Genomic DNA, 24,793 nt, shown 5'->3' on the forward strand with positions numbered 1-24,793 from the left:
CTTTTCGTGCTGTCTTGCTGAACCTTAGCCCATCCTCCGACCGTGGACTCCGCCTAAGGCCAGTCCGGGCTGTGCTGACCAACACTGGAAGCCCCGTTAAACCTAGATTTCTGATTTCCATGGAAGCCCCTAGGCCCAACCCCACATCCAGAATTTCTCTTGTGGAACTTAGACAAAGCCACATGGGTGACGCTGAAGCAGCGTCACATGAGGAGGAGGTTGCTGAAGGATTTTTGATCGGGGAGGTAGGAGAGCGAGGGCTGTGCTTTCCAGAGGCTGCTCTGTGGGTCCTGTGCAGGACTGATGGGAGGAAGAGAGGTCGGACCACACAGGAAGCCACTGTGACCATCCAGACACAAGGCAGTAGAAGTAGCAACAAGAAAAGAGGTCAAGGGCAAAAAATAAATACATAAAGTGTATCTTTTTAATATCTGTGTTCAGTTTCCTTATACCTTATAAAAGGTGTACCTGCACAGGTCCGCCTAGTGAGAAGGCACAGATTATAAAAGACAGCCAGAAACTCCAACTCCGGGAGATGAGGAGATTCTAATCACGCTCCGTTCCTCTTCTTCCGCTTGTGCCCCAAAAGTAAGTTCCTTTCATGCTGGCAAAGCAGTCAGGAGTGCAGAGAGATGAAATTTGGGTCTAAAATGAGGGACAGAAAGTGGGTCAAGATTATCTCTCTTTCTCTTCTGTTTTTTGTTTTTTTTTTTTTTAAAAAACAGGGAAATAATAGTTGGACTTCTATTAACAGTCAGATGAAATGTATTTTAACAAGCTAAATGCTTCTTTTAACAAAGGTAGAATGAAAAGTAAAACAATCGGGACACTGTAAACTGCGGCGTCTGTGCACGTCTGACCCTCTGCAGAGGAGCCGGCACTTCACTGAGCACTGTATCAAGCGATGTTCCGCACTGATGTGCAGCTCCATGGTCCCTTTTCGTTTTGAATTAGCAGATGTATCTTCACTGCTTCATCTAAGTAGCTTTCGTAAGCACGTGAACCGCAAGGACACCACTGTTTAATAGCAGCATCGTGTTGAAAGTCCGTGTTGCACAGCGAAGGAAAGCCGTGTGTTGGGCGTCTCCTGCGTGCAGGCTGGGAAGTCCGGGAGGCTCATTGTGTAGAAGAGATCTGAACGTAGGTTTCAGCGCGGTGACTCTGGGTCAGATGGCAGCTGCTCACAGGGTCGGCTGCACACGGACAGACTTGCGGGTCGTGCATGGAACCATAGCAGGATTTGGGCCGGAGCGCGTCCGTGGGAGGTTGGCTGGGTGTGCAGCCAGAGCATTCTGTTCAGAAGCAAATTCCGTCCAGGCCTGCGTGGGAGAGAATGCCTCTCAGCAGGTCTTAGGAGAGACAGCACGGTCTCCCCACCACAAGGGGGAGCAGCCCCGGGAGTGCCTCACAGGGCATGCCTCCCATTGCTCTCAGAAGGGGCCACCGAGCAGGAGCAGGCGAGGCTTCCCTTTCGGTCCTGAAAGGACATCCTTTTAGCAGCAATGGCTAAAAGCCTTTGCCGTAACAGAACGCACGTCACTAAATGTGCTGTCCCACTCCCTAGAGGTGGGGGACTTTGTCATCTGCCCCACGGTCGCATCCTGGCTGACCCCTTTCTGTGGCTGCCTGGTGCCACCCCCTTGCTCACCCTTGGGCAGGCTCTTCCGTCTCTTCGCAGGTGACACTGCCTTCCCTCGGCTCTGCCCGGCCCCTTGACCAGGCTCCAGGAGGCCGAGTCGCTGTTCACTTACTGCCACCTAGTGGTGCTGCGTCTCCTGCAGCCTTTCCCTTAGTCTTAAGAAACCTTTTCTCTTGCTGGATTCACAGGCAAGCTGAAATGGTACAAATGGAAGTTTAGGCTGGTTAGTAATGTGTGGGGACGGTTGTCACTTACATTGTTTCGAGTGGAGCTGGCCTCTCCCTACACATGCACACACACACCAGAAATGAGACCTGTAGTCATTTCTTCTCTTTGTAGCGTGGAGAGCAAAGAGCCCATCCCCAGTCGGGGACAGTTTAGCTGTCTCTCTCCAAGGGCACTTGACAGTGACCAGAGACGGTCTTGATTGTCACACAGTGCAGGGGACAGGACGAAGGACTACTTGTGCCTAAATAGGCAGAGGCCAGAGCTGCTGCCAAACATCTGAGTGCACAGAACGGCCCCTCACGAGAGGAATTTGGCCCAGGATGTCAAAGAGCAAAGTTGAGAAGACTTCTCACTTTACTCTCCTGTGAGTTTATGTACACACCCTCCCCATCTCTGTGTGTCCTTGTCCCTTGTCACACGTCCCCCCTTAGGTGGCATCAGCACCACCAAACTGAAGAATGCTTTCCAGACAAGGGCCACCTCCGCACACGAGCCTGGGAAAGCTGTCTTGTCCCCGCCATAGCCCTCCAAGGCTGGCCGCAGTGGGCCGTCCGCTGCTGTGCTAACTGCTCCCCCGGTCTCAGGAGAGGCTCTGGAGGGGCAGGGGCCCAGGGCACAGTTGGGGGCCAGGTGAGCAGGCGCCTCTCGAGCCTGGCGTACCCAGGGCTTCTGCATCCGGCTCCATCTTCGACTCTGCTTCTCCCCACAGCGAGCTGGAAAACTTTGTGGAAGACTTGAAGAAGGACTCTTCTTCCGCTGGCCGAGTGGTCACTCTAAAGGCCGTGGAGGATGGGGCCTTCCTCCTGCGACAAGTGGGAGAAGCCGTAGCTACCCTGAAAGGTGAGTAAAGTCCTGCTGAAGGGGAGGAGGCCGGAAGTGTGTTTCCCTGGATGTTTAAAAACCTGTCAAATATGTGCAGTGTGGTGACACATGCCTGCAGCCCTGGCTGCTTGGGAAACTGAGGCAGGAGCATCCCTTGGGCCCAGGAGTTCAAGACCAGACTGGGCAACACAGTAAGACGCCATCTCAAAAAAACACAAAACAATTCATCAAATAGTAAAGGATTCATTCGTGCATGCATGCAAATCTTTATCAACACCTACCCACGCCAGGCGCTCACCTGGGACACATTACAGAACAAGGCAGGCAAACATTCCTGTCTTCTTAGAGCTTATGTGGGTGCCTTAAGAGTTCAGACTAAACAAGACCTTGGACACATTCTACTCGCTTTTATATGAGCTGGGCTTTTATATTAGGGGTGTGCCAGGACCCCTGCGGCAAGCTCATTAAAAACCACAGGTTCAGGCCTGGGATCTAGCTCAGTGGTTTCGCCGCCTGCTGCGCAAGCGTGAGGACCTGAGTTCGATCCCCGGTACAAAAAAACACACAGAAAACCCAAAAAAAACACCACAAGCTCAGTTGGCCTTTCCCCAAATACCCAGGAAATGGGAATGGGCTGAGGGGGATGGCGACTTTGCCCAAGGTCACCCGACCAGACCCTCTTCTTGCTCTCTCCTGCGCCCATGCACACGTGAACTCCACACCTGTGGGCGCTTCCGGATGTCAGGGTAGTGGATGGGGTGCTCTGGCCTTTCCTCCTACCTCTCACCGGCGGGTTTGGTCTGCAGGAGAATTTCCAACCCTACAAAACAAGATGCGCGCCGTCCTGCGCATAGAGGTGGAGGCGGTGCGCTTTCTGAAGGAGGAGCCGCACAAGCTGGACAGCCTCCTGAAGCGTGTGCGGAGCATGACAGACGTCCTCACCGTGCTGCGGAGGTGAGGCGGTGGGCAGGGCTGGCGCCTGCAGGGTGCTAGTGGACGGGCAGTACAGGTTTTGCACCTGATTTCGGCTGCCCGAAGGCAGTGCCTTCTGTGCAGCGACCTGGGACGTCTGACGTGGCTCCCCTCGCCCCCAGCTCTGTTGCAGGAGGGTGTGAGGTTGCAGTTCTTCGCCACAGACGTGCACACCATGCTCCTCCTAGAGTTTACAGTGAACAGACACCGGCTGGGTTGTGGCTCAGTGTACAGCACTTGCCTCGCATGCACGAGGCCCTGGATTCAATCCCCAGAGCCACAAAATGATTTAGTGTAAAAATAAAGTTAGTGGACACAGTAAACATTTTTTAAAAATCAATTGAAGGTGAGCGTTTGGGGACACTTTGAAGTTGAAGAATGGATTAAAATAGTTTCCTAGCCTGCTTCGCTTCAGAAACACCAATGGTCAATTGGAATAAAGTGAGTGGCAATGAATAAATCTTCCTTCAGTTCCCGTCTGAAAGCGTACCTGAGAGTTTATTGGTGCCGCCTAGAAAGGAGATTTAAATCCCCGTGAGTGGGCTAGGCGGGCCTCCTCATGGACAGGTGTGCTTACCAAAGAGGGTAACTGCGGAGGAAAGACCGAGAGAAGTCTCTGGCTGCTCCCTGACTTCCGGGGGAAAGAAGTTCCAGAACTCCACACCTGCCGACAGAAGTGCCTGCAAGGGCAAGTGTGTCGCTCAGGGGTAGAGCAACAGCCTGGCAAGCACTGGGCTGGGCTCCATCTTCAGCACCACAAAAAAGACAGGGAGAGAGGGAAGAAAGGAAGGAAGGAAATGTTGCTACATCTAAGTATGCAAGATTTGTGCTGCCACAGCACCTTTGTAAATGACTCCCCTCTGCCATGCGCACTGTCTCTGGGTTACACTTAGATCTCTTTCTTCCCAGCCTAACAGTAAAAATAACGTACACGTTTGAGCGTGTTCTCTGCCCCAGGTACTGAACTGAGCCCCTTCCTTGCCTTAGCTCGTGTAGTCCAGGAGCTGATGTTTGCGAGGCAGGTGGCAGAACCACTAAGCTAAATCCCCAGCCCTTAGGAGCTGATGTTTCCCTTACTTGTAGGTGGAATCTGAGGCTTGGGAACTTTGACTGTGAGTCAGGTGGGGCTGGGTGGGAGCCAGTAGTTTCACTCCAGAGTGGAGACTGCCTCCTATCTCGGAGCCAGGAGCCGGGAAAATTAGGGCGTTCTCTCTGTGCTGCCTTCCCTGCCTGCCGGCCCGGGCCAGGGCGCCGTGATAAACAAGGACAGTGAGGTCCCTGCCCTTACAAAACTTACTCTCTCACCAGGGGATTATTGGTCTCTGCCAACAACCAGAATAAACCACTTCCCAATAGTGGCAGCCCCTGAGATTTTAGCGGAGTTTTGGGGTTATTTTTGTTCTTTAACAGGACTGGGAAAGTGTAGAGTAGTTAGCATCTTGGACCAGATTTTTGAGTAGATCCCACACAGAAGTAACAGGCAAAGAAACTTTCCCTTGGGAATTTTAATCGCCAGCTGTCATCACGTGATCAGCCTTATGCGAAGAGTTAGAGTATCCTACACCGAGCTGCTTGCTTCTTGTCACCCAGACAGCGAAGGGCTGGCATCCGTCCGGGCAGGCCCCACACTCTCCTGAGAAAGGCCTGGAACCCCATCTGAGAGAGCACTAGGGTGCCGGACAGGCCTTTAGGACGTTGTTATAGAAACCCTCACCCCTGAGCTGCTGCTCTGGGTTTTGGATGTTTGCATCTCACCTGGCTCTGGGGTGCGTGACCTCGAGCGCCCCAGAATAAGCCGGAAGTGACGTGTGGGCGGTTGACGCTGCTGTGCGTGTTTTCTCCTAGGCGTGTCACCGACGGGCTCCTGAAGGGCACAGACGCAACCCAAGCCGCGCAGTACATGGCTATGGAAAAGGCCACAGCGGCAGAAGTCCTGAAGGATCAGGAGGAGGCGGCCCCTGCCCCCGGCCAGCCCCGCCAGTGCCCCGGCGCCCCTGGGGAAGTGAGGGCGGAAGTGCTGGGCCTGTCCGCCACAACGCCTCACCGCGCCCCTGGGGAAGTGAGGGCGGAAGTGCTGGGCCTGTCCGCCACGACTCCTCACCGCACGCAGAGCTCTCCCGTGGTCGTCCAGCCCTCCCAGCGCTCCTTGGCTCTGCCGAACCCCGCCCAGAGCATGCCCGCCGGGGGCCCTGACCCATACACGGCCAGCCCTCCGGGGCTCAAGCCGGAAGTCGCCCCTGCCGCGCAGTCCCCTCAGGCACCCGTCGGTGGGGCCGCCACGCAGAGCCTGTTCATTGAGGAAATCCACAGTGCGAGTGCCAAGAACAGGGCCGTGTCCATCGAGGTAGCGTCCCATTTCCGCTTCTTAGGACGCCAGAAACAACCCTTTCCCTCAGTGAGCTCTCAGTCTGGATGGAGAGATGATATATTTGAGCACTGTGTAGGTCACAGATGTTTTCATCAAGGACAGATTTTTAGGACTAGAAACGGGATTCCGTAGGGTAAGGGAAGGATCATCCGAACCTGTAATAAGCTGAGTCACTGGGGTGCGGATGAGTGTTTGACAGCTGGCTCTCTTGGAGAAAGCTCCGATTCCTAGCACTTGCCGATTTCCATGGTGTAAATACTCCCACCGTGGCTGATGCAGCCTCTCAGTGACATCACTGAGCAGGAACTTAGAGAGGATAGGCCGTCTGAGGATACTGAGCCAGCGAGTGCTGCTGGCTGAAGCTTCCAGCATGCTGCAGGCAGACCTGGGAGGGTTTGTCGGGAATCCTGGAAGATAGGAGAACTGGGATGAGCAGAGAAGGGTGTCAGGGCGTTCTGGGATGGAGGGATGCCGGAGGGATGGTCATTTAAAATAAATAGAGGTACTTTAAAATATTTTAATATGTTGATCGTGAAACTTGGTGACACGTACAGGTCACCTACATACTCCCCTCGAACTTTATAACTAAGCCAATGGGATCCAGATGGTCAGGTGGCAGTCTTGGACAGAAGTAGAACTAAGAGGATGTTTACTCATTAAATTTACTTTTAACCTATACATTAAAACAGTAATTACACATATTAATTGAGCTCCGTGTGATATAATCAGGACATAGAATCTTTTGTTATTGTTAGTGTGTGTTCTGGGTTTTATTCATTTATTTGAACACCTCGTTACTGAAAATTCAATTTGAAAAACAAAAATATGGTAGTGGAAGACAAACCTTTGACAGCATTATCTGTGTCCCTTGTTACTTAGTGTTGGAGAAATGTATGGCAAGTGCTCAGGGATTTAAGGAATGGATTGGGGTTTCTGAGCTTGCTTCTCTGTGGATGAATGTCCCTGGGCTGAAACCAGAGCCCATGTAGCCCCCTGTGGTAGGTGGCAGAAGGCCGGCAGGGGGCCCTGTCCCCACACATGTCCCACAGATGGAAACCAGGGCATTGTCTTACTGACACTTTCACTGAGCTACCCTCCTTTCTCCTCTGATGTGAAATCTCCAAACTAACATGTCTTTTCCCTCTGGTTTTTAAACTTTCTTCACTTGCCATTTTCCTTCAGAAAGCAGAAAGGAAATGGGAAGAGAAAAGGCAAAATCTGGAGCACTATAATGGGAAAGAGTTTGAGAAGCTGCTGGAAGAAGCTCAGGCTAACATCATGAAGTCGATTCCAAACCTAGAGATGCCACCGAAGGGGGATGCCCCAGTGGAGAAGCCAGAGCTGTCAGGTGAGGTCAGGGCTGGAGCAGACGCCTCAAGAGCAAGGTCGGGTGACTGTCCTCAGTCTGGTTTCGTCCGCATGTTCGTACTGGACAGTGAGACCAGTGTCCCACTTCTTAAGAGTGAACCCCAGGTGTCCCCTGGGTCCTCTGACATTTTAGCTCTCCCCACAGCAGGGGAGCCATGTTCCATATTGGCATTTAGAACAGCATCCAGTAAAGGAAGACGTAAATTCCCAGCTTCAGCATTTCCTACAGATGTGCCGTATATCACAGCACCAGCTGGGAGAATCTGAGGTCTGCATTTGAGATAGGAAAGGGAATGGCAGCTCTTGTGCGTGCCCCAGGGCATGCTAGAGCACTTTTTAAATTGCAATTTTTAAAGCAACATGCTTAGAATACACAGTGGCACCTTGGTTCACAGACTTAATTCTTTCTGTGATTCTAGTTGGAGAATTTGTTCTACAGTTCTGGTTGTGACCAAATTGCAAGCAACCAACTCAAGTTGTGGAAGTTTAAACAACAACATGTCAGTAATAACACAAAATACTGTTGTATTATGGCCAACAGTGGGCCATATAAGCCTGCTGGCCTCATGAGATTCCACGGCCCAGCGAGGTGGTCACCATCTTAATTTATGTAGCTACAGTTTGTGTACACGCACTCTGGTGTTTACATGTCAACAAAATTGCCTAGGGACACATTTCTCAGAATGCACCCCTGTCATTAAGTGTATCTTTCACAGAACTCAAGCTATTAGATCTTCCACCAGTGCCAAGCCATGGCTTGATTCTGATCTTAAAATCATGCTATTTTACTTGCAGCCTAATGTTGCTTCAATGTCCTGTTCAATGGTGCCTTGTCCAGCAACTGACATTAATTTGAACAGGAATTGCCTTCTTACCCACCGTGACAAGGCACAGCGACTGGGTTTGATTTATACCGACTGGAATCCCTCCCATGGGCCTGGAGTTCCAGCTGACACCATCTCCAGGTCTCCTCTGAGACTTTGTCCCTCTTCCCACTTTTCCCCTGGGGGCCCTGGACGGCCAGGCAGAAACCTCCCGGAGAGGACAGGGCTGGAAGGGACGGTTCTTCTCTCACAAAGATGGCTTTGGTCCCGATCCCTGTCCACCCAATTTCTGATGGATAAAATAGCCCACTTGGTTACATTTCTGTCTTGCATAATTCTGTCCTCCATTATTAATTTTGCCCTGTAGTCCGTCAGTGCAATTCTCACAATTGTTCCTTCTCATGCTTGTACAATGGAATTGTCGCATTACATTTTTTTTAAGTTACCCTCCTTTTCACTTTTTACTTTCAGATGGAAAACATTTTTACCCAAATTTTAAAAATTACTTCCAACAGTATTTTTGCTCCATTAAAATGTTCATGCCCTCCTCTTCCTCCTCCCTTTCCCTTCCTCTTCCTCCTCCTCCTCCTCCTTCTTTAATGCACACTCTGATTTCTTCTCAGAAATAGTCCACTGATGTCCAGGTCTCCAGGAATGTAAGAAGACATCATCCATTACCTGTAAACGTTGGTTTCTGTCATTTTCATCCATTTGCCAATGATGTTACTGTTTTACATATTTGTGTTTATTAATGAAGTAAAATTCTACATGTGAGGTTTTAAAAGCCATTCGTATTTGTTCTGGTATTGTCTGATTACTTAAATAAACAATATAAACCTATCAAAAAGATAATGGAAATTTAGGGACTGCAACCTCGGCCATTGTTCAAAAACATTTTCACTGGATACTTTGTTAAAAGAGCAAGGAAGCTTTATTCAAGACCCTTGCAGTAGGGAGTAGAGATAACAAGAGTGGTGGGCCGGGGATGTAGCTCAGTGGTTCCACTGCCTGCCTCGCAAGCACAAGGTCCCAAGTTCAATCCCCGGTACCAAAAAAAAAACAAAAGAGCAAGAATGGAGAGAGTCTTGCTGACATGACGCAGCCCGAGTCTCTGCTAAAAATAAGCTCAGTGACCAAGGTGAGGAGGCCCAGAAGAGAGGCGAGGACGCCCCCTGCTGGGCTGCGGCCCCTTCACAGCTGCCACGGAGCACCCAGTGCTGGTGCACGAGAGTCACTTGCTTGTGGCCCTGATGATTTACCCAGGTCTAACCAGAGATTCAGGAATTTCCTTGAGACAACTCAGTCTCGGTTTCCCAGAGAAGAAAGGCACTCCTAGAGAGCCAGGCCACGTTCTGGAGAGAGGAGGGACAGAGCTCCAGATCCTGAACTGCAAGTTCTCGTGGCTCCCTGAGCCTTCCGGTCAGATGCAGATAAAAAGCAGAAATGGGACCGTTAAGGTGCCATTTGCGTAAGGATGAGCCTGCATGCCAGGGGAAACTGAGGCACCTCCCACTCCTCCTAACTTGAGTGATAAAGACTCCTTTACCCCTCTCTGCTGCTCCTCTTGTTAGCAAAGAGTCTTTTCCAAGCACATTTCTGTGACCCTCCACACACACCCCAAAACCGAATTCCTCTCTGGTTTTGTTCTTTATTCCCATTTCCTCTCTGGCCCTCCCTTGGCCAGATCCACTCTAACATTCCCCTGCGTGAATGCTCCTTGATAGAGCTATTTTTTTTTTATTTTATTTATTCTTTTTTGGACTGAAAGGATGACGGCTTGGGAGGCCATGCAGAGAGTTTTGGATTTGCCTTTAGTTTCTCCTTTTACATTTTTCTGAGTGATACCTGGCTTTTTTGCATAACAAAAAATTTGTTTAATAGTAACAGTTAATACTTTGCATAGCATCTGTAATAACCAAGGGCTGTGTATAAGTCATTCAATTTTCAGAACTCCCCAGTGGTAAAGATATTGGTGTCATAGCTAGTTAACAAACTGACAGACGGGAAACTGGGGTAGAGACTGGTAACGTGTGCAGGGTCTCGCTGGGATGTAAACCCAGGCACCCTTCAGAGTCTATGCTCTCCACCACTGTTCTACGGAGAGAAGAGGACGTTTTTAAGTCAGATTGCATTATGTGTATGGCGATACCCGGACTTGGAAATGATGTCTGAACACATTGTTTTGCAGAAGACTCTCCAGATTCAGAACAGGACCCGGACAAGCTGGGGGGGAAGCCCTCCCCTCCACCCCCAACACCCCCTCGGCGGAGCTACCTGCCGGGGCTGGGACTCACCACCACGCGGTCCGGTGACGTGGTCTACACCAGCAGAAAGGACAGCACCAGCTCTAAGGTCTGATGGGTTGAGCCCGGGTGCAGGCAGGCTTTCCACAAGGTCTCTCTGTGTTTGAATGTAAAAGCAGTGAGGCAGAGGAATGGAGGCCAGCTAAACTGATCTCCAGAAGGTGCTGCAGATGGGGAACGTCAGCCAGTGTTGTAGACCAGACATAGCTCTGTGAGTTTTCTCCTGACCTGACCTTAGTTGTGACATGCCAAGTGCAAATCACAAGCTACTTTCTCAGCGGGGCATCACAAGATGCAGACAGGGTAGGGGGAGGAAGCAAAAGAGAGACTGTCTTACAAAGGTAACCGAGATTAGCTGGCCCCGTTGTAGGAGTTTATATAGAAATATGTTAAATGAGCTGTAGCTTCCACATGGCAAGTTGTCTCCTATTTAAATTAAATTTAAAATGTAATTTTCAGAGGGGGGTGTGGTGGTGCATGTCTGTAATCCCAGCCCTGGGGAGGCTGAGGCAGGAGGATCAGGCCAAGTTTGAGGCCAGCCTGGGCTACAGAGGGAAACCCTGTTTCAAAACCTCCCCTCTACTACCAACAAGATACAATTTTCAAGAAAATAGGGGAAGGTCTTTCATGCAGACAGTGAATGTTGAGGAATTAGTTTTCTTAAAATTCTTCCATCATGTCACCAAATGACAGCTTATTCAAACAGTAATTCAAACTAAATACAAAGGAATAAAATAGCCTTTCGGCTAGACATCAAGAGCTGGGGAACCAGGAGACCAGACAGTGTGACCTGCCCCTTTTTGCTAGCACCTGGGAGGTATTAAGCCAATCTCTGTGGTTTGAATCTCCCGCAGGCAAGTGGCGCAGATGCTGGACAAAGCCCACAGAGTAGAACCACAAAGTGTGCAGTGGAGGAGGCTGCTGCAGCCTGGCCCCCCTCCCCGCCTCTGGCCGTTACCTCTTCCTGGAAGGATGAGGAGGAAGAAGAGGAGGAAGGAGAGAAGCTAATGGCAGAGCTGCAGGTGTGTGGGCAGAGTGGCGCTGTGGGCTCCCGGCCTTCTCACGCAGCTCACAGAGCTGCTAGCTAGTGGGCGCCTGGGTCCTGGAGCCGGGCCGCGTAAGCTGCACCTCGGGCCGTTACTTCCGCTTTCCTAAGATGATGCGGAACCAGGCTCCTGGTGTAAGATGTGGGAGGAGTGACGGTTTCACCAGACAGCTCGCGAAAGGCTGTGTGGAAAAATCAGTTGCACCCCTCCCTAACGCCGGCTGGTAGGAGTTACTCCTTGGTTCTAGTCTTAACTCTCCGCTTCATCTCCAAGGCAGTTCAGACAGGGATGAGGAAGACAGCCCCCTCTTGTCTTGATAAGGACTGGTCTTCGTGTGAGTTCCTGCCCTTTGGCTTCACCCTTTGCATAGGACCTTGAATCATGGCTCAGGGACAGCGACCGGCCTCCTGTAGCTCATACCAGCTTCCTGTTCAGTGACATCTTGTCACAGATTCTGCAGAGCTCAATCATTTTGTTCCCTGTTTTCCTTGGGCTATTGGGGAAACTCTGCTTTACTACTTTAGGTGTTTACTTTTTAACTCATCGCCATAGTTGACTCACGAGATTAAGGATAGGCTACAAGGGCTATAGGTAAAACTGATCCCCTATTCTGACCACGAATGTGAATCTGCCCTCAAAGTGTGCTCTGAGACGTTGTTAATTACAGGCGTGTGTGTTTTGGTTGACTCACGCTTACTATGTGATGCTTCTGTCGAGCATAGTCAGACTGCAGCTTGCTGGGGGCCTCGGCACATGCTGGAATGTCACCGCTGCACCCGTGGTTTTGTGCAGGCCTGTCAGTTTTCAGATTTCATTTGGAGGAGGGAGAAATTTCAAACCATGTATTTCCAAGACACTTGTTTACTCTGGTTTCCATGGTGATGACTACCCAAATTGAGCTGTTTGGATTTTACAGGGAAGTTGGGGCTCCTGATGGTGTGGCAGGCACAGGAATCCTCTCCAGCCCCCACAGCTCACAGGTCGGCCTGGGACAGTCCCTCCACCAGGCTGTTCACAGCCTTTTAGACTGCTCGGACACACATTCACGGGAAGCGTAGCTTTCTAAAGTTAGGAACTTTCAGACTGCTGAGTAATCCAGTCACACGTCTGCCATGAGTGCCACCGTCCCACCACTTGATGATGTTTTCCTCCACCGAAGTCTCTACCTTTGATGACCACCTTACAGAAAGCAGTGTCCCGCTTCTCGGCCTGTGATCAGTAGCTACTTAACAGTGGTGAATTAAGAGCTGCGCCCCTAACTCAACCGAACCCTCCTACTGGGATAAAGACCCAGGCTGATGGCCCAGAAAGCTGGCCATGGCTCAGCGGCTGTGCTGGTTTCTTTGCCTGGGCGCACCCTGGAGCTCGATCCCAGGCAGGACGAGGAGACTGTATCCTCTAAGAGCGGTCGTGGGGCAGCTTCCTGTGGTCCATGTCACTGGACACTGAGGAAGAAACACACGAGCTGCAGCATCCAGACCCTAAGAGCCCAAAGCAAATGGCAAATGACCTCGTCACACACATCCAAGATAAACCACAGAGCCAGGGCACCGGCAGGACTGGCTTTCCACGGGGCAGCAGGGAGCGCAGCAGTGAGAACAGAAAGACAGGCAGTCATGAAGTCCGACACTTGACATTTAAAGAAGCCACTAGCAATTATTTAAGATGATTGATCACCTTATTAGAAGGGGGAGTTGTAAAGGAAAACTATCCTGCCACCCAGAGATTCTGATTTCGCTCTTCCCTGAGTGTGGCTGGGGTTTCGGTAGTGTAAGTGGGGTGTTGAGACCACTGTTTTCCCACACTTGGGTCCCTGCTCATGGTCTCTCCTGCGGCCAGAGTTTCCGAGCCTGGGGTGCCTGTAGTGTCTTAGCCCTGTGGATCCAGCCTGTACTTTCTCTCTGTGTGAGGACTGGCCCGCGCAGTGATCACAGCTGGCCGGCAGCGGCAAATCTCTGTAGCTCAGGCAGTTCCGGGGCCCAGGAGCCTCACTTGATTGTGAGCTGGCCTCAGAGCGTGGGAGGACCCATCACTGTCTCAGAGAGTGGTTGCTAAAGGACAGTTTGAGGGTTTAGAGGGTTAAAATGTCCTGTGGAGCTTTTTTTGTTCTGTAATTTCAATAAAGCTAGTAAAAGAGGGAGGAAGAAGAAGGATATCTTTTTGATTTAATTATCTTGCATATTCAACATTTTGATGCAACTCGAGTTCCCCCACACAGAAGAAAGGTGTTCCTTCTCCCTTTTTTTTTTGGTGCTAGGTTTTGAACCCAGGACCTCACACATGTTAAGCAGGTGTTCTCCCCGAGCTCCATTGCGGGCTGAGGGTGTCCCCCATAGGGCTCTGTCCACTTTGTCCTGGTAAGAAAGCCTTTCCCTGGGCTCTGCCTGAAGGCCACCCTGCGGACTTGCGGCCCAGCGGGGAGCAGGATTTCAGGGTGCTGCCTCCGGGGTGTGAGCCAGCTTGCAGGGCCAGGGCTGGGCGCTGCACACCTCTGGACTCCCGTGTGTTTCCCTCTTCTCTCCTGTACCCTTGGGGCCCTGCTAACCTCCATATTTTGATTCCTTAGGCATTCCAGAAGTGTTCCCTTATGGATATAAACTCACACAGTCATGCTGAGCAGTCCCGGGCTGACAGCCACGTTAACGACACTAGGCCAGGTGCCACAGCCCTGCCCAAGGAGAAGAAGGTAACGAGGTGGCCACTGCACACCTGCCCCGTGGCCAGACAGCCCTTCCTCCCTTGCTCTGACACTAACACGGCCTCCTGCACTTGGGCTTCATTCCTCTCTCTCTTTCCCTCTCTCTCCTTTTTTTTTTAAACTAATAGAGACACAGGTTTAGGTTAAGATCAGAGATATCTGGCTCAGGTTTCTAGCATACAAACGCCATGTTCTTCTGCGTGGAATACAGTAGTGTATGGAAAAGCTAGACAGTATCTTCCCATACCTTTCAAGATTTTCTAAAAAAAAAAAAAAAAAAAAAGATTTTCTAGGACAATTTTTAAAAACAAAACAAAACCTAGTGACCAAGTATTCAGGAGTTTTTCTATATCCTGTAGAAAACAAATCAAAAAATTGATGTTAAAGCTAGGTAAAAACCTCAGATTCAGGGAAGAAATTCACAGCAGAAAATACCTTTCACCACATATGTACAAAGGTGGAATTGTGGAAACATACAAGTATGTATTTGCATCTACATCTAGGGCTGCCAAACAGAATTTGTGCAGGGTGTTACCAATTTTTAAAGTATATCTTCCAAGACAGTAAGCTAAGTTCAATATAATTTTGGTGCTAAAATATATTTGTGGTTGTCATTCCCTAAGTACTTTAGGGAAAGGATTTCGCCTGACTTTTGGAACTGCAAATTAAAGTTGAATCTACAGCATTTTTGATTTGAGGATTCAGAGTCACCTTAGTTTAATTAAGAGTCCATATAAATTTTAGGATAAAACCTGTATGGATTCAAGTTCTAACCAAGAACTTACATTGCAGAGTTCAGGGTCACCACTTTCCCTTACAGGCAGACACATGAGCGTCAGTGCACCTGTTCCAGTGGTGCTAAGGTCAGGAAGGTGGAGACCTTATCACACAGTATGGAGGACCAATCTAACCCAACCCCCAAGCACCTGCTCCCGTCTGGCTCCAAGGCCTCACGAGCCCCATGTGAGCGGCGTCTACCACTCGCAGGCGCATGAAGCTCTCATCAGGAGCAGGGAGCTTTCTCCCAGGCGTGGTGCACAGCCCCATCTGTAGTCCGAGTGCTCTGGGAGGCTGAGGCAGAAGGACTGCAAGTTTGAGCCCAGCCTGGGAAACTCAGCGACCTGACAACACTCTGTCTCAAACTAAAAAATAAAGAGGAAAGTGGGCCGGGGATTTAGCGCAGTGGTTCCGCCGCCTGCCTCACAAGCACAAGGTCCTGAGTTCCATCCCCAGTACCAAAAATAAAGAAAGAAAGAAAGAGGAAAGAGATCTGTTTTTGTACCAGGGGCGATTATTACATTATTCCTGATAAATCTTGCATATGAAGAAAATGTACTCATTTGAATTAAACCCATGAGATCACATTGGAAGTATATTACTTTTTCTGCTTATGGAGTTTTCCTTTGTGGCCTTAGTGAAACTAACTCTTAAGGCCCTGCAGGTCCATGGGCCAATGTGATTGTTTCTGTCTAAAACCCTGACAGGGAACTGAAACTTCTCAAAGATCTCTCTGGAGGAAGTCATTGTCTTGCGGTGGAATTTTTCTTATTGGCTAGAATCTTGCATGAGATTTCGTGTCTTTTTTTTCCTGGTACCGGGGATCGAACTGAGGACCTTGCGTTTGCCAGGCAGGCATAGGAACCACTGAGCTCCATCCCCAGCCCAAGATTTCTCCCCTTGCAATCATGATCCATCAGGAAAGCAGCACTGCCCGGCACTGGGTCTAACTGCAGGAACTACTCTGCGCCATTACTGTGTAGCCATTGGGTGGGTCTGTTTTATAATACTAAGTATTAGACTAGTCCCCCAGTTTTTGTCATTATTAATCTCTACCTTGGCTATTCATTTATCCTTTCATAAATCAAATGTTTTCTTAAAATTTTTTCCTATCATAACAAAGCCTCCAGACTTGTACTGCACTTTTATATAACTTGCCTATCATATGTCTCTAATTTTGGTTTATTGTCCATATGCATACTGAGTGTGGTTCTCCAATTGCCTAAGAAGTCCGTATTTGGGGGTCTAAAAACAAATATCCAAGAGGCTTAATTACCTTTCAGGCAGAGTCTTCACTGTCAAAGACTAAGAAAGCATTGTGTATTTATAGGATGACTGTGATCAAGTTATTGTGGATGAAGCTCATGCACTTGTTTTGATACATTTATTCCTTTTTCTAATCCAGTGATAAAAATAATAGCTTATGTGAAAACTACATGTGACATCTTCAACTTAGTGATTTGCCATTAGAGTATTCCTGCTACCAGATTGGAATTAAAATGCACATGTGCAGGGTGACCTTGGAAATGTTTAACGGGGTATACACAGGCCCTGCCTAACCAGGACAGTGCCGGCCTTACCCCGGTAGATGCAGACAGTGGGGCACCAGCCAGGCTGTGTCCGCAGGAGATCCCAGGCCGATGCCTTCTTTGATTCAGTGAGTGTCCTCTCTCTTATGCCATGGTGTAATATGCTACCTACCGTTTTAACAGCTGAAACTGTAGGCTGGAGCCCCTTACTTCTTTCCTTAAGACCTTTTACTTGATGTAGTTGTCTCATCTAAATTGAAGGTCCCAAAAGAAATCCTGTGGTTCATGTGCAGCACATGGTTCCCTGCCATTGTTAGGGGACTTTGTGGGATACAAACAGAGGCTAAACAGGAGTTATCTGGTAACTCATGTACCTTTACCGTGGGACGACTGCCATGTGATTAACACTGACTTGGTCGTCTGTGTGTTGCTCCTGAATGTGTGTGAACACTCTTTCCATTTTTAACCAGGGCAGGAGGACTGCTCTGGGTTGACTTTGGCCCGGCCTGGATGAGTGTGCTTTGTTACGTTGTCACTGCTTTAACAAAATTACCTTTGCTGGGATTGTGTTCTGCCCAGTTATAATCACCATGTCCTCTTGGGCTTCTGTGGCAAGGAGAAAGGGCAGCAGCGCCGTGCAGTGAGGAGGCCTTGCTAGTGCTGGGTTATGCAGGGCCCGAGGCGCTCACATGCCAGGCTGCAAAGCCCGGGCTGCCCAGAGCGCTCGGACTGCCTGCACCCTCACGGTTGGGTCCTTTGCTTCTGAGTGCGGGTGGGGCCCTCAGAAATGCATCTTTGCTCTGCATTGTAAGATACAGACCATGAAAGGTGCACAGTGAGATGCAGAGGATACAGGCTGACTCGGGCTGGCAGAGTGGCACAGTGGTAGCGCGTTTGTCGAGCACATTCGAAGCCCTAGGTTCCATCCCCAGCACCACAAAAGAAAGCAGAAAAACATCTGAATCAGGATGTCATAGTCGCCATCTTCCTATAAGTGTATGTTTTGTGTTCAGGTGACAGTCACGCATGCACCTCCACATAATGACACTGTGGTCAGTGGTGGACCTGTGTACCATGGGGATCCCACGGAGATAGAGAGCCAGCCGCACACTCTCTGCCCTCCTGACACTCACCGTGCCAAGGTCCCAGCACAGGGATCACGCATGCGTGCGTGCGCGCATGCGTGCGGAGAGTGAGGCCGATGGAACAGACCTGCGGCAGCACAATCCTGTGCGTGCACGGTGCTCTGATAGCAGCTGGGTCTGCGCCGTGTATTCGCGTCACGTCACTGTCTTACAGCGTATTCCTTCACTTATTAAACAAAACAAGCTTAGGCCAGCAGCAGCTTCATGCAGCCGGCTTACTCTGTCCCTTGGTCACTTCAAGAGGCCACCACCTGGGTGTCTGCAGTGTCTGCACCGTGACAGTCACCTGCTCCTGCATTTCGCAGCACGTCCTCCCCTCTCTCGCCATTGAGGGCCGCATGAGCCCCCGCTGGGGCGGCAGCAACACCGTAAATTTGAATTTGACTGTCGTGGTTAGTACTAATCTGAAGGTTATTTTGACACTTGTAGTACAAACTGCAGGGATATTTTCAATCTGTCGCTTGACCAGGGAGAAATAAAGGTTGGTTTGTTTCTTTCTTTCCCATCCCAAAATGACCACACCAAACCAATGCAGAAGTCTTTCTAGGACAATTTTCATGAATGAAGCAGAGATGGGTAAGATTTGGTGACACAGATAAGTAATTCCAGCTACTCTAGGTCACAAGTGTGAGACTCAGCTGGGCAACATGGCAAGAACCTATCACAAAATAAAGTGTAAAGGGCTGGGGACGTGTGGCTCAGTGGTCGAGCATTTGCCGGCACGCGTAAATCCCCGGGTTCAATTTCCAGTACCCAAGTGAGCACAGGACTGAAACAGCTAGGTGACAGGGGCAGACGTGAGAAACCTCTTGGTCTTATCCCTCCATTCATGGAGCAAGGAAACTGAGGCCCGGAGAAGTAAAATAACAACTTCCCTAACGTCGCTCAGTAGAGAGGCGGGTCTAGATCAGAATCCGGACATTCTGCTTGCCCCATGCATTGTGCTTTCTGCAGTTTCTTTGTAGATTCTAAGCTCGGGATCAGATGCTGATGGGTCCCTTTATTCTTTTAACTGCTCCTCCACAAAAGCTGAAACACATGAAATACTTTGCTAATTGAAATTTTCATCTTGTGCAAACGCAGGGCATTTTTGGAAGCTGGAGGACAAAGCAAGCCCAGGTAAACAGAGCTGCAGGCTTTGGTTTGGCGTGTTGCAGTTGTGCTTGGCAGCATGTTTGGAAATGTAATTAAAGGAATGATTTAGTTACAGTCCACTTGGGGGGGGGGTTGTGAAGTAATGTATCCTACACTGTTCTACCAGAATTTGGAATTTTTCCACGAAGATGTTCAGAAATCTGATGTTGAATATGAAAATGGGCCCCATGTGGAGTCTCAGGTGAGTTCACCAGACCTGTGCTCCAGGTAATCCATGCAGCTTAGTTCATTTCCTGTGCTGACCCATTTCTGATTAATATGTGTGGTTCCCCTCGCAGGTTGCCACGGGGGTTCGGAGACCCGGGGACCCTCTTAAGTGGGAAACAGGACTGGAGAATAGTATTCCTGAGGCATCAAGAATATCAGAATATAAAACTGACAACCTAATGAAGGAAAGTTCCCTATCCAATAAAACTTTATTCAGGGACAGCAGAAACTATTCCCAGAAAAATGTGCCGAAGGTCAATTTCATTCTCACTGGAATTCATTCCCTCGAAGATGAAATAAACAAAGGGCCTGAAGTCCCAGCACTGCAGCACCCGCTACCTGACACTGAGGCTCTGGAGGTGACTTATGGGAAGATGAAAGAGACGGGTCAGCAAGCACAAGAAAACACAGAGAAGCCTCACATTCCCGCCACCGCGTGGTCAACAGAGCCGAGCGTCCGCGAGATCAAGATGCAAGATCAAGCCACGCTCATGACAGATCCTGGCCAAGTTGTGCTGAGACCCAAAGCGACAAGGCAGAGTAATGGGGCTTCTCCTCGTGAGAAGGGAGAGTCTACCCCAAGATCTCCCACCGAAGAGAATGCCGCCGCCGACAACATCGCCTTCATGATTACCAAAACCGCTGTCCAGGTCCTGTCCAGTGGTGAGGTCCATGCTATAGTGAGCCAGAAGGGGCAGGAGGTCCAGACGGTGAACATCGATGCCAGGAAGGAGACAGCTTCACAACAGGAAGGGGCTGAACATGAAGAGCCAGTCGTGTGCCTGGACAAAAAGCCAGTCATCATCATTTTTGAGGAGCCCATGGACATCCGGTCTGCCTACAAGAGGCTTTCCACCATCTTTGAGGAGTGTGATGAGGAGCTGGAGAGAATGATGACAGAGGAAAAGATAGAGGAGGAGGAGGAGGAGGAGGAGGAGGAGGAGAATGGAGACCCCGCCGTCCAGAATAACACTTCCCAAAAGTCCCTTCCGCAGGTGGCCCCTGGCAGTCTTCGCGTGGGACAGCAGGAGGTAACGAAATTCCAGCCAGGCCTCCTGTCCACGGAGACCAGGACCTCGGGAGGACAGGAAACGTATCAAAGCGAGCCAAGCACGTCCAGTGCAGCAGACTTCCCCAATTCTGACGGCAAGTGTGACACGGCCGATGACCAATTTGAAAGCCCCAAGAAAAAGTTTAAATTCAAGTTCCCTAAAAAGCAACTTGCTGCCCTCACTCAGGCGATTCGCACCGGAACCAAGACAGGAAAGAAGACCCTCCAAGTGGTGGTCTACGAGGAGGAGGAGGAGGACGGCGCCCTGAAGCAGCACAAAGAAGCCAGGCGGTTCGAGATCAGCCGGTCACAGCCTGAGGACGCCTTGAAAAATGCGACTAGTAGACAAGAGCAGCCGAGGCAAGACAGCACCTGTCAGATTTCGAGAACCGACGAGATCAGAAAAAATACCTACAGGACGCTGGACAGCCTGGAGCAGACCCTAAAACAGCTGGAAAACACCATCAGTGAAATGAATCCCAAAGCCCTAGTGGAAACTTCCTGTACTTCCGACAGAGATTCGGGGGCAGGCTCGGCCCACGAGGCCTCTCCCCGAAACTTGCTAGCTCTGGATGAAGCCCCCCCTGCCCCAGAGCCCCCCACATCCATATCTTCGGCTTCACGTAAGGTATCTTGGTCTGGTGGAAAAGTGGAAAGACCCCTCCCCGGCTGCTTTCTCACAAACCTGCCGTAATCACCGTTAGCAAAGGGTGTCTTGTGATTTAATTGCTTCCTTTCAGGTGGCTCGTGTCGTTTGTGTGTTCGCCATGATGCCCTTTTCTCCTCCTGTCTCCCTCACCTTCCAAGCAGCAGCACCTAGGTGTCTAACCGCTAATCGATCCTGTGTTTACGTCTGTTGCTGATCGGTGCTGGGTACACCCGAGGATGGCGGGCCAGCCGCCTGTTGGAATGATTGCGCTGATACTCACATTAAAATCCGACGGATCAGTAGTGAGCAGTGATTCTGTGTGATTCTTCTGATTAACTGCAGTCGGTGTCTCCTCCATCTGTCCTGCATGCAGGGTTCTGGCCTCTCACCTCAACCTTCTGCGCACCGTGGGGCAGCGTGGGGCACGGTCCACTCACGCACCTCCTTTTCTCTCCCTCTCTCGCTGACCTTCCGCAGGCCTCCAGTGGGACCCCTCCAACGAGCCGGATGCCCGTCCCCATGAGCTCCAAGAGCCGCCCCGCCAGCCTGGACAAGCCCAGCAAGCAGTCCAAACTGCAGGACCCCCGCCAGCTCCGTCAGGTAGTTTTACCCTAAACCCACTTTTGGATGGACACTGTTGCAATTAAGAAGCAGCTCTTGTTAGCTTATACCAAATCCTGTGTTTCCTGTGTAGGACACGGTTTACTAGGCACCCTGGATGGGGGGCATGAAGAGAGTCTGAGACACCTCTGTTACTCCTCTCTCCACGCGCTCGTATGCATGCAATAAAACCTCTTTTACTGATGACTGCAGATTTCACTGTTAACACGGTGCCGGGCCAGTGGAATTGTTTGTGGATGTAGCGCTGCGTCAGAACACTGTGGTTGAACTGCCCCTAAGTCAGCCGTACTAACGTCTGTCCGATGGAAGCACAGTCACGCCCCCCCGGTGCCCCGCCGCCCGGTCCTCTTCCCCACGCACGCGTGGCCGCCCTGGCCCTCGGGAATGGAGGCGGAGCGCCGTCCGCGCAGCCCTGCCTCCTGTCTGTGGGCCGCGTCCTTTGCTGTGCGCGGGTGCTCCTCCAGGGCCACCAAAGCCGGGAGCTAGCGCAGGCCTCCCACCGTGTGGCCCTTGTGTTGCTGAGTGATCTCAGACGGGCTGTGTGGCCGGCGCCTTCTGACACTGTCTCCACCGTCTCTGTTCGCAGGCTAATGGAAGTGCTAAGAAAGCTGGTGGGGATTGTAAGCCTACTTCCCCGTCCTTACCTGCTTCTAAGATTCCAGCCCTTTCTCCCAGCTCTGGGAAAAGCAGTTCCCTGCCCTCCGCTAGTGCTGACGGCTCTAACCTCCCTCATCCACCGGCTGCTAAACCGGCGACCGCTTCTAACCCTCTCAGCCCCCAAGCAGGACGGCCGGTGCTCTCGCTCTCCGCCTGCCTCATCCCGTCCGTCCCTAACGGCTCCTTGAAGTCCCAGAGCCCCGCGGCTCACGCGGGGAAGGGCCCCCACCCCGGCTCCTCACCGCAGACGCCCAACGGCCGCGCGGCCCTCTCCCCGCCCTCCCTGACCCAGGGCGCCAGGGCCGTCAGGATCGTCCACGCCCCCAGCCTCACCAGCTACAAGGCGCAGAACGGAAGTTCCGGCAAAGCCACCCCGTCCACAGCAAAGGAGACCTCGTAAAGGCCAAATCCTGTGCGGCGCAAGCTGGAATTACTTCTTCTTCTTTTTGTTTTTTTCTTTTCCTTTTAGCAGTCTACAACTGTGTTTACCAGAGAATGTAAAATAGCGCTGTACCATTTGAGGCTTCGTGCATAGTGTCTGCTCAGTACTGGATTGATAGATTTCGGTAAAGCGTGTTTTGTTTTTTACTTTGTTGCTGTCGTAACTACATAATGTTGACTGTCTACACTCAATACCTACTAAAGGAAGTGAGCATGTGCTACGAGAAGAGTGGAGAGAGCAACTGTGTGAGAGATGGGAAAATTGTATGAAGCATGTAAAACATGTATGATTCCAGAAACTTAGTATGTTTTGTATAAAAATATTTTTCATTATGGAGACTAGAAGTGAACAGAGAAATACACAAGTGTGACTATATGAATTGTAAAACAGATACTATAATATTTCCTTTTATTTTAGTGTTATTTAGCTTTATTACAGATTTCTATTTTTGTCAAAACTTCACGGTTCCTTTCAAGATCTTTTTTGCCAAAACATTTTGATACTATATAGCATTGTACATTTGAAAGTAGACACTAGACGATAAGCCAGTGAACTTCTACACAAGCCAATAGGGAGACATATTTAGGAAGCAATTCATCAAAACGATTGCACTGCCATGAAAAGTAGGTATAATAATTTGTTAGCCCACGCAAGCTAGTTTTCTTTCCTTTTTTTTCCTCCTTCCTTTTCTTCTTCAAATTTTAACATATTGAGATTCTCTAGTTGTTTTCTTTGGAATATCTAGCCCCTTTATTTTCTGAGACCTGGTCACCCACACTATTACATTGTGGATTTTAAAATGTACACTTCTGTATGGTTCTGTAAACTGATCCACTTTTGTAAATATATAAATACCAATAGACATAAAAATACTGTATGTGACCACACATAGAGTAGTTTTCCCACACCAAAGTTAATTTTTATGCATGCTTTAAAAATATATATTGGGATGGGTAGAAATGGGACTATCCACACATTTTTAAAAAGCAACAAATTTGCACAGTTGGAGTGTTTTTGTAAATAAATGTATTTGTATAACACCGTCATGTAATATACAGAACTATAAGCAGAGACTTTGCAAAACTAAATAAAGGGCTGCATGCTTATTATTTTTTGTACCTTGTCACTATAATTACTTCCTAGTCAAAGAACAACAGGCAGTTCTTACCAGGTGAAGTGTTTTTGGCTTGAGGGCATTATAAAACCTGTAACATCCGCTCGGATGCTGCTGCTTTTCGGAAAGCGCTGGGGGCTGATGAGGGGCCTAATAAATTAATTGCAAGTGTGGAGCCTTGGGTGTGGGCTGCTGACTCTTTCCTGGGGCTTCTCAGAGGCTGACAGCCAGCCGGAACGCCAGTGTCCCTCACCTGCCGAGGAACTCCTGCTGCCTTCCTTCTCTCTCTCACCCAGCACGAGGAAAGTGGAAGGAAAATGTCTTCATCACCACTGGGATTTTTTGTTTTAGTTTTCAATTTTAAAATACAGTGTTGCTCTGGAGGGATGTACTAACATGACACTATATGTTTTTGTTTAAGAATGGAAGGAAAGTTGGTGAGAATACCAAGACACTGTATGTACTACAGGGACAACCTCAGGAGCCTGCTTATCATTAGTTTTCAAATATTTAACTCGGTGGTTTGACATGAAGACCAGACAGTCCTGCCCTTTAGAGCCCACTTGTATGTTCTCACACTTCACAATTAACCAGGTGGGAAGCCTTCACCAGAAACAGTTTCGGATGTCTCATTACAGTTGTGGTAGTCACATGTTTCAGAGAGTGTGTAGGAAAGTGTTTAGGCGTAAAAGGTTCCAACATTTCAGTCGCATCCTATAATCTCAACGACTACATTTGTATATAAAATATACAAAGAATGATCAAAAGATATGGTGAATTTATTTTTTAAATTGTGAGACCAGGCCGGGGATTTAGCTTAGTGGTTCTGCCACCTACCTCGAAAGTGCAGGTCCCGAGTTCGATCCCCGGTACCAAAATAAAGCTTGTGAGACAGGGTCTCATTATATAGGCTGGCTTACAGTCACTATGTAGCACAGGCTGGCCTTGAACATACGTGATCCTCCTGCCCCAGCCTCTTGAGTGCTGGGATTACAGACATGTGCCACCATGCTTGGCTTAGATATCTTAAAAGTCAATCACAATAAAAGACATTGCTGCTAATCCCCTTGAAAGTACCCACTGGCTTCTCATCAGTCTTGCCAGTAGCAGCAGTTCTCAGTCCTTTTTTGTGAGCGTCTTTAACTGGGCCTCACTACACGGAACCAATTTGAAATGCG

The 24,793-nt window shown here is 49.7% G+C and overlaps 1 protein-coding gene across 31 annotated transcripts in view; it reads left to right on the forward strand.

The window, feature by feature from the left end:
* Positions 1–23,610, forward strand: part of Kiaa1217 (KIAA1217 ortholog) — a 744,735-nt gene extending 721,125 nt beyond the window's left edge. For 18 of the 31 annotated variants that reach the window (XM_087207135.1, XM_087207139.1, XM_087207140.1 and 15 more), the window contains 12 exons: positions 2,577–2,707; positions 3,496–3,643; positions 5,507–6,005; positions 7,212–7,377; positions 10,410–10,573; positions 11,379–11,546; positions 14,137–14,256; positions 18,803–18,838; positions 18,981–19,055; positions 19,153–20,760; positions 21,259–21,381; positions 21,989–23,610. In XM_087207135.1, coding sequence (XP_087063261.1) covers positions 2,577–2,707; positions 3,496–3,643; positions 5,507–6,005; positions 7,212–7,377; positions 10,410–10,573; positions 11,379–11,546; positions 14,137–14,256; positions 18,803–18,838; positions 18,981–19,055; positions 19,153–20,760; positions 21,259–21,381; positions 21,989–22,459 — 3,709 coding nt within the window. In that variant the 3' untranslated portion in view covers positions 22,460–23,610. Of the gene's footprint in view, positions 1–2,576; positions 2,708–3,495; positions 3,644–5,506; positions 6,006–7,211; positions 7,378–10,409; positions 10,574–11,378; positions 11,547–14,136; positions 14,257–18,802; positions 18,839–18,980; positions 19,056–19,152; positions 20,761–21,258 lie in introns of all 31 variants that reach the window. The other 13 variants (XM_087207130.1, XM_087207124.1, XM_087207129.1 and 10 more) reach the window with 7 other exon arrangements.
* Positions 23,611–24,793: the final 1,183 nt, after the last annotated feature.

This window comes from Heterocephalus glaber, unplaced genomic scaffold (assembly GCF_053883595.1).
Source record: "Heterocephalus glaber isolate CG9 unplaced genomic scaffold, H.glaber_assembly_v1.0 deba00000768, whole genome shotgun sequence".
In the NCBI taxonomy this organism is placed as follows: domain Eukaryota; kingdom Metazoa; phylum Chordata; class Mammalia; order Rodentia; family Bathyergidae; genus Heterocephalus; species Heterocephalus glaber.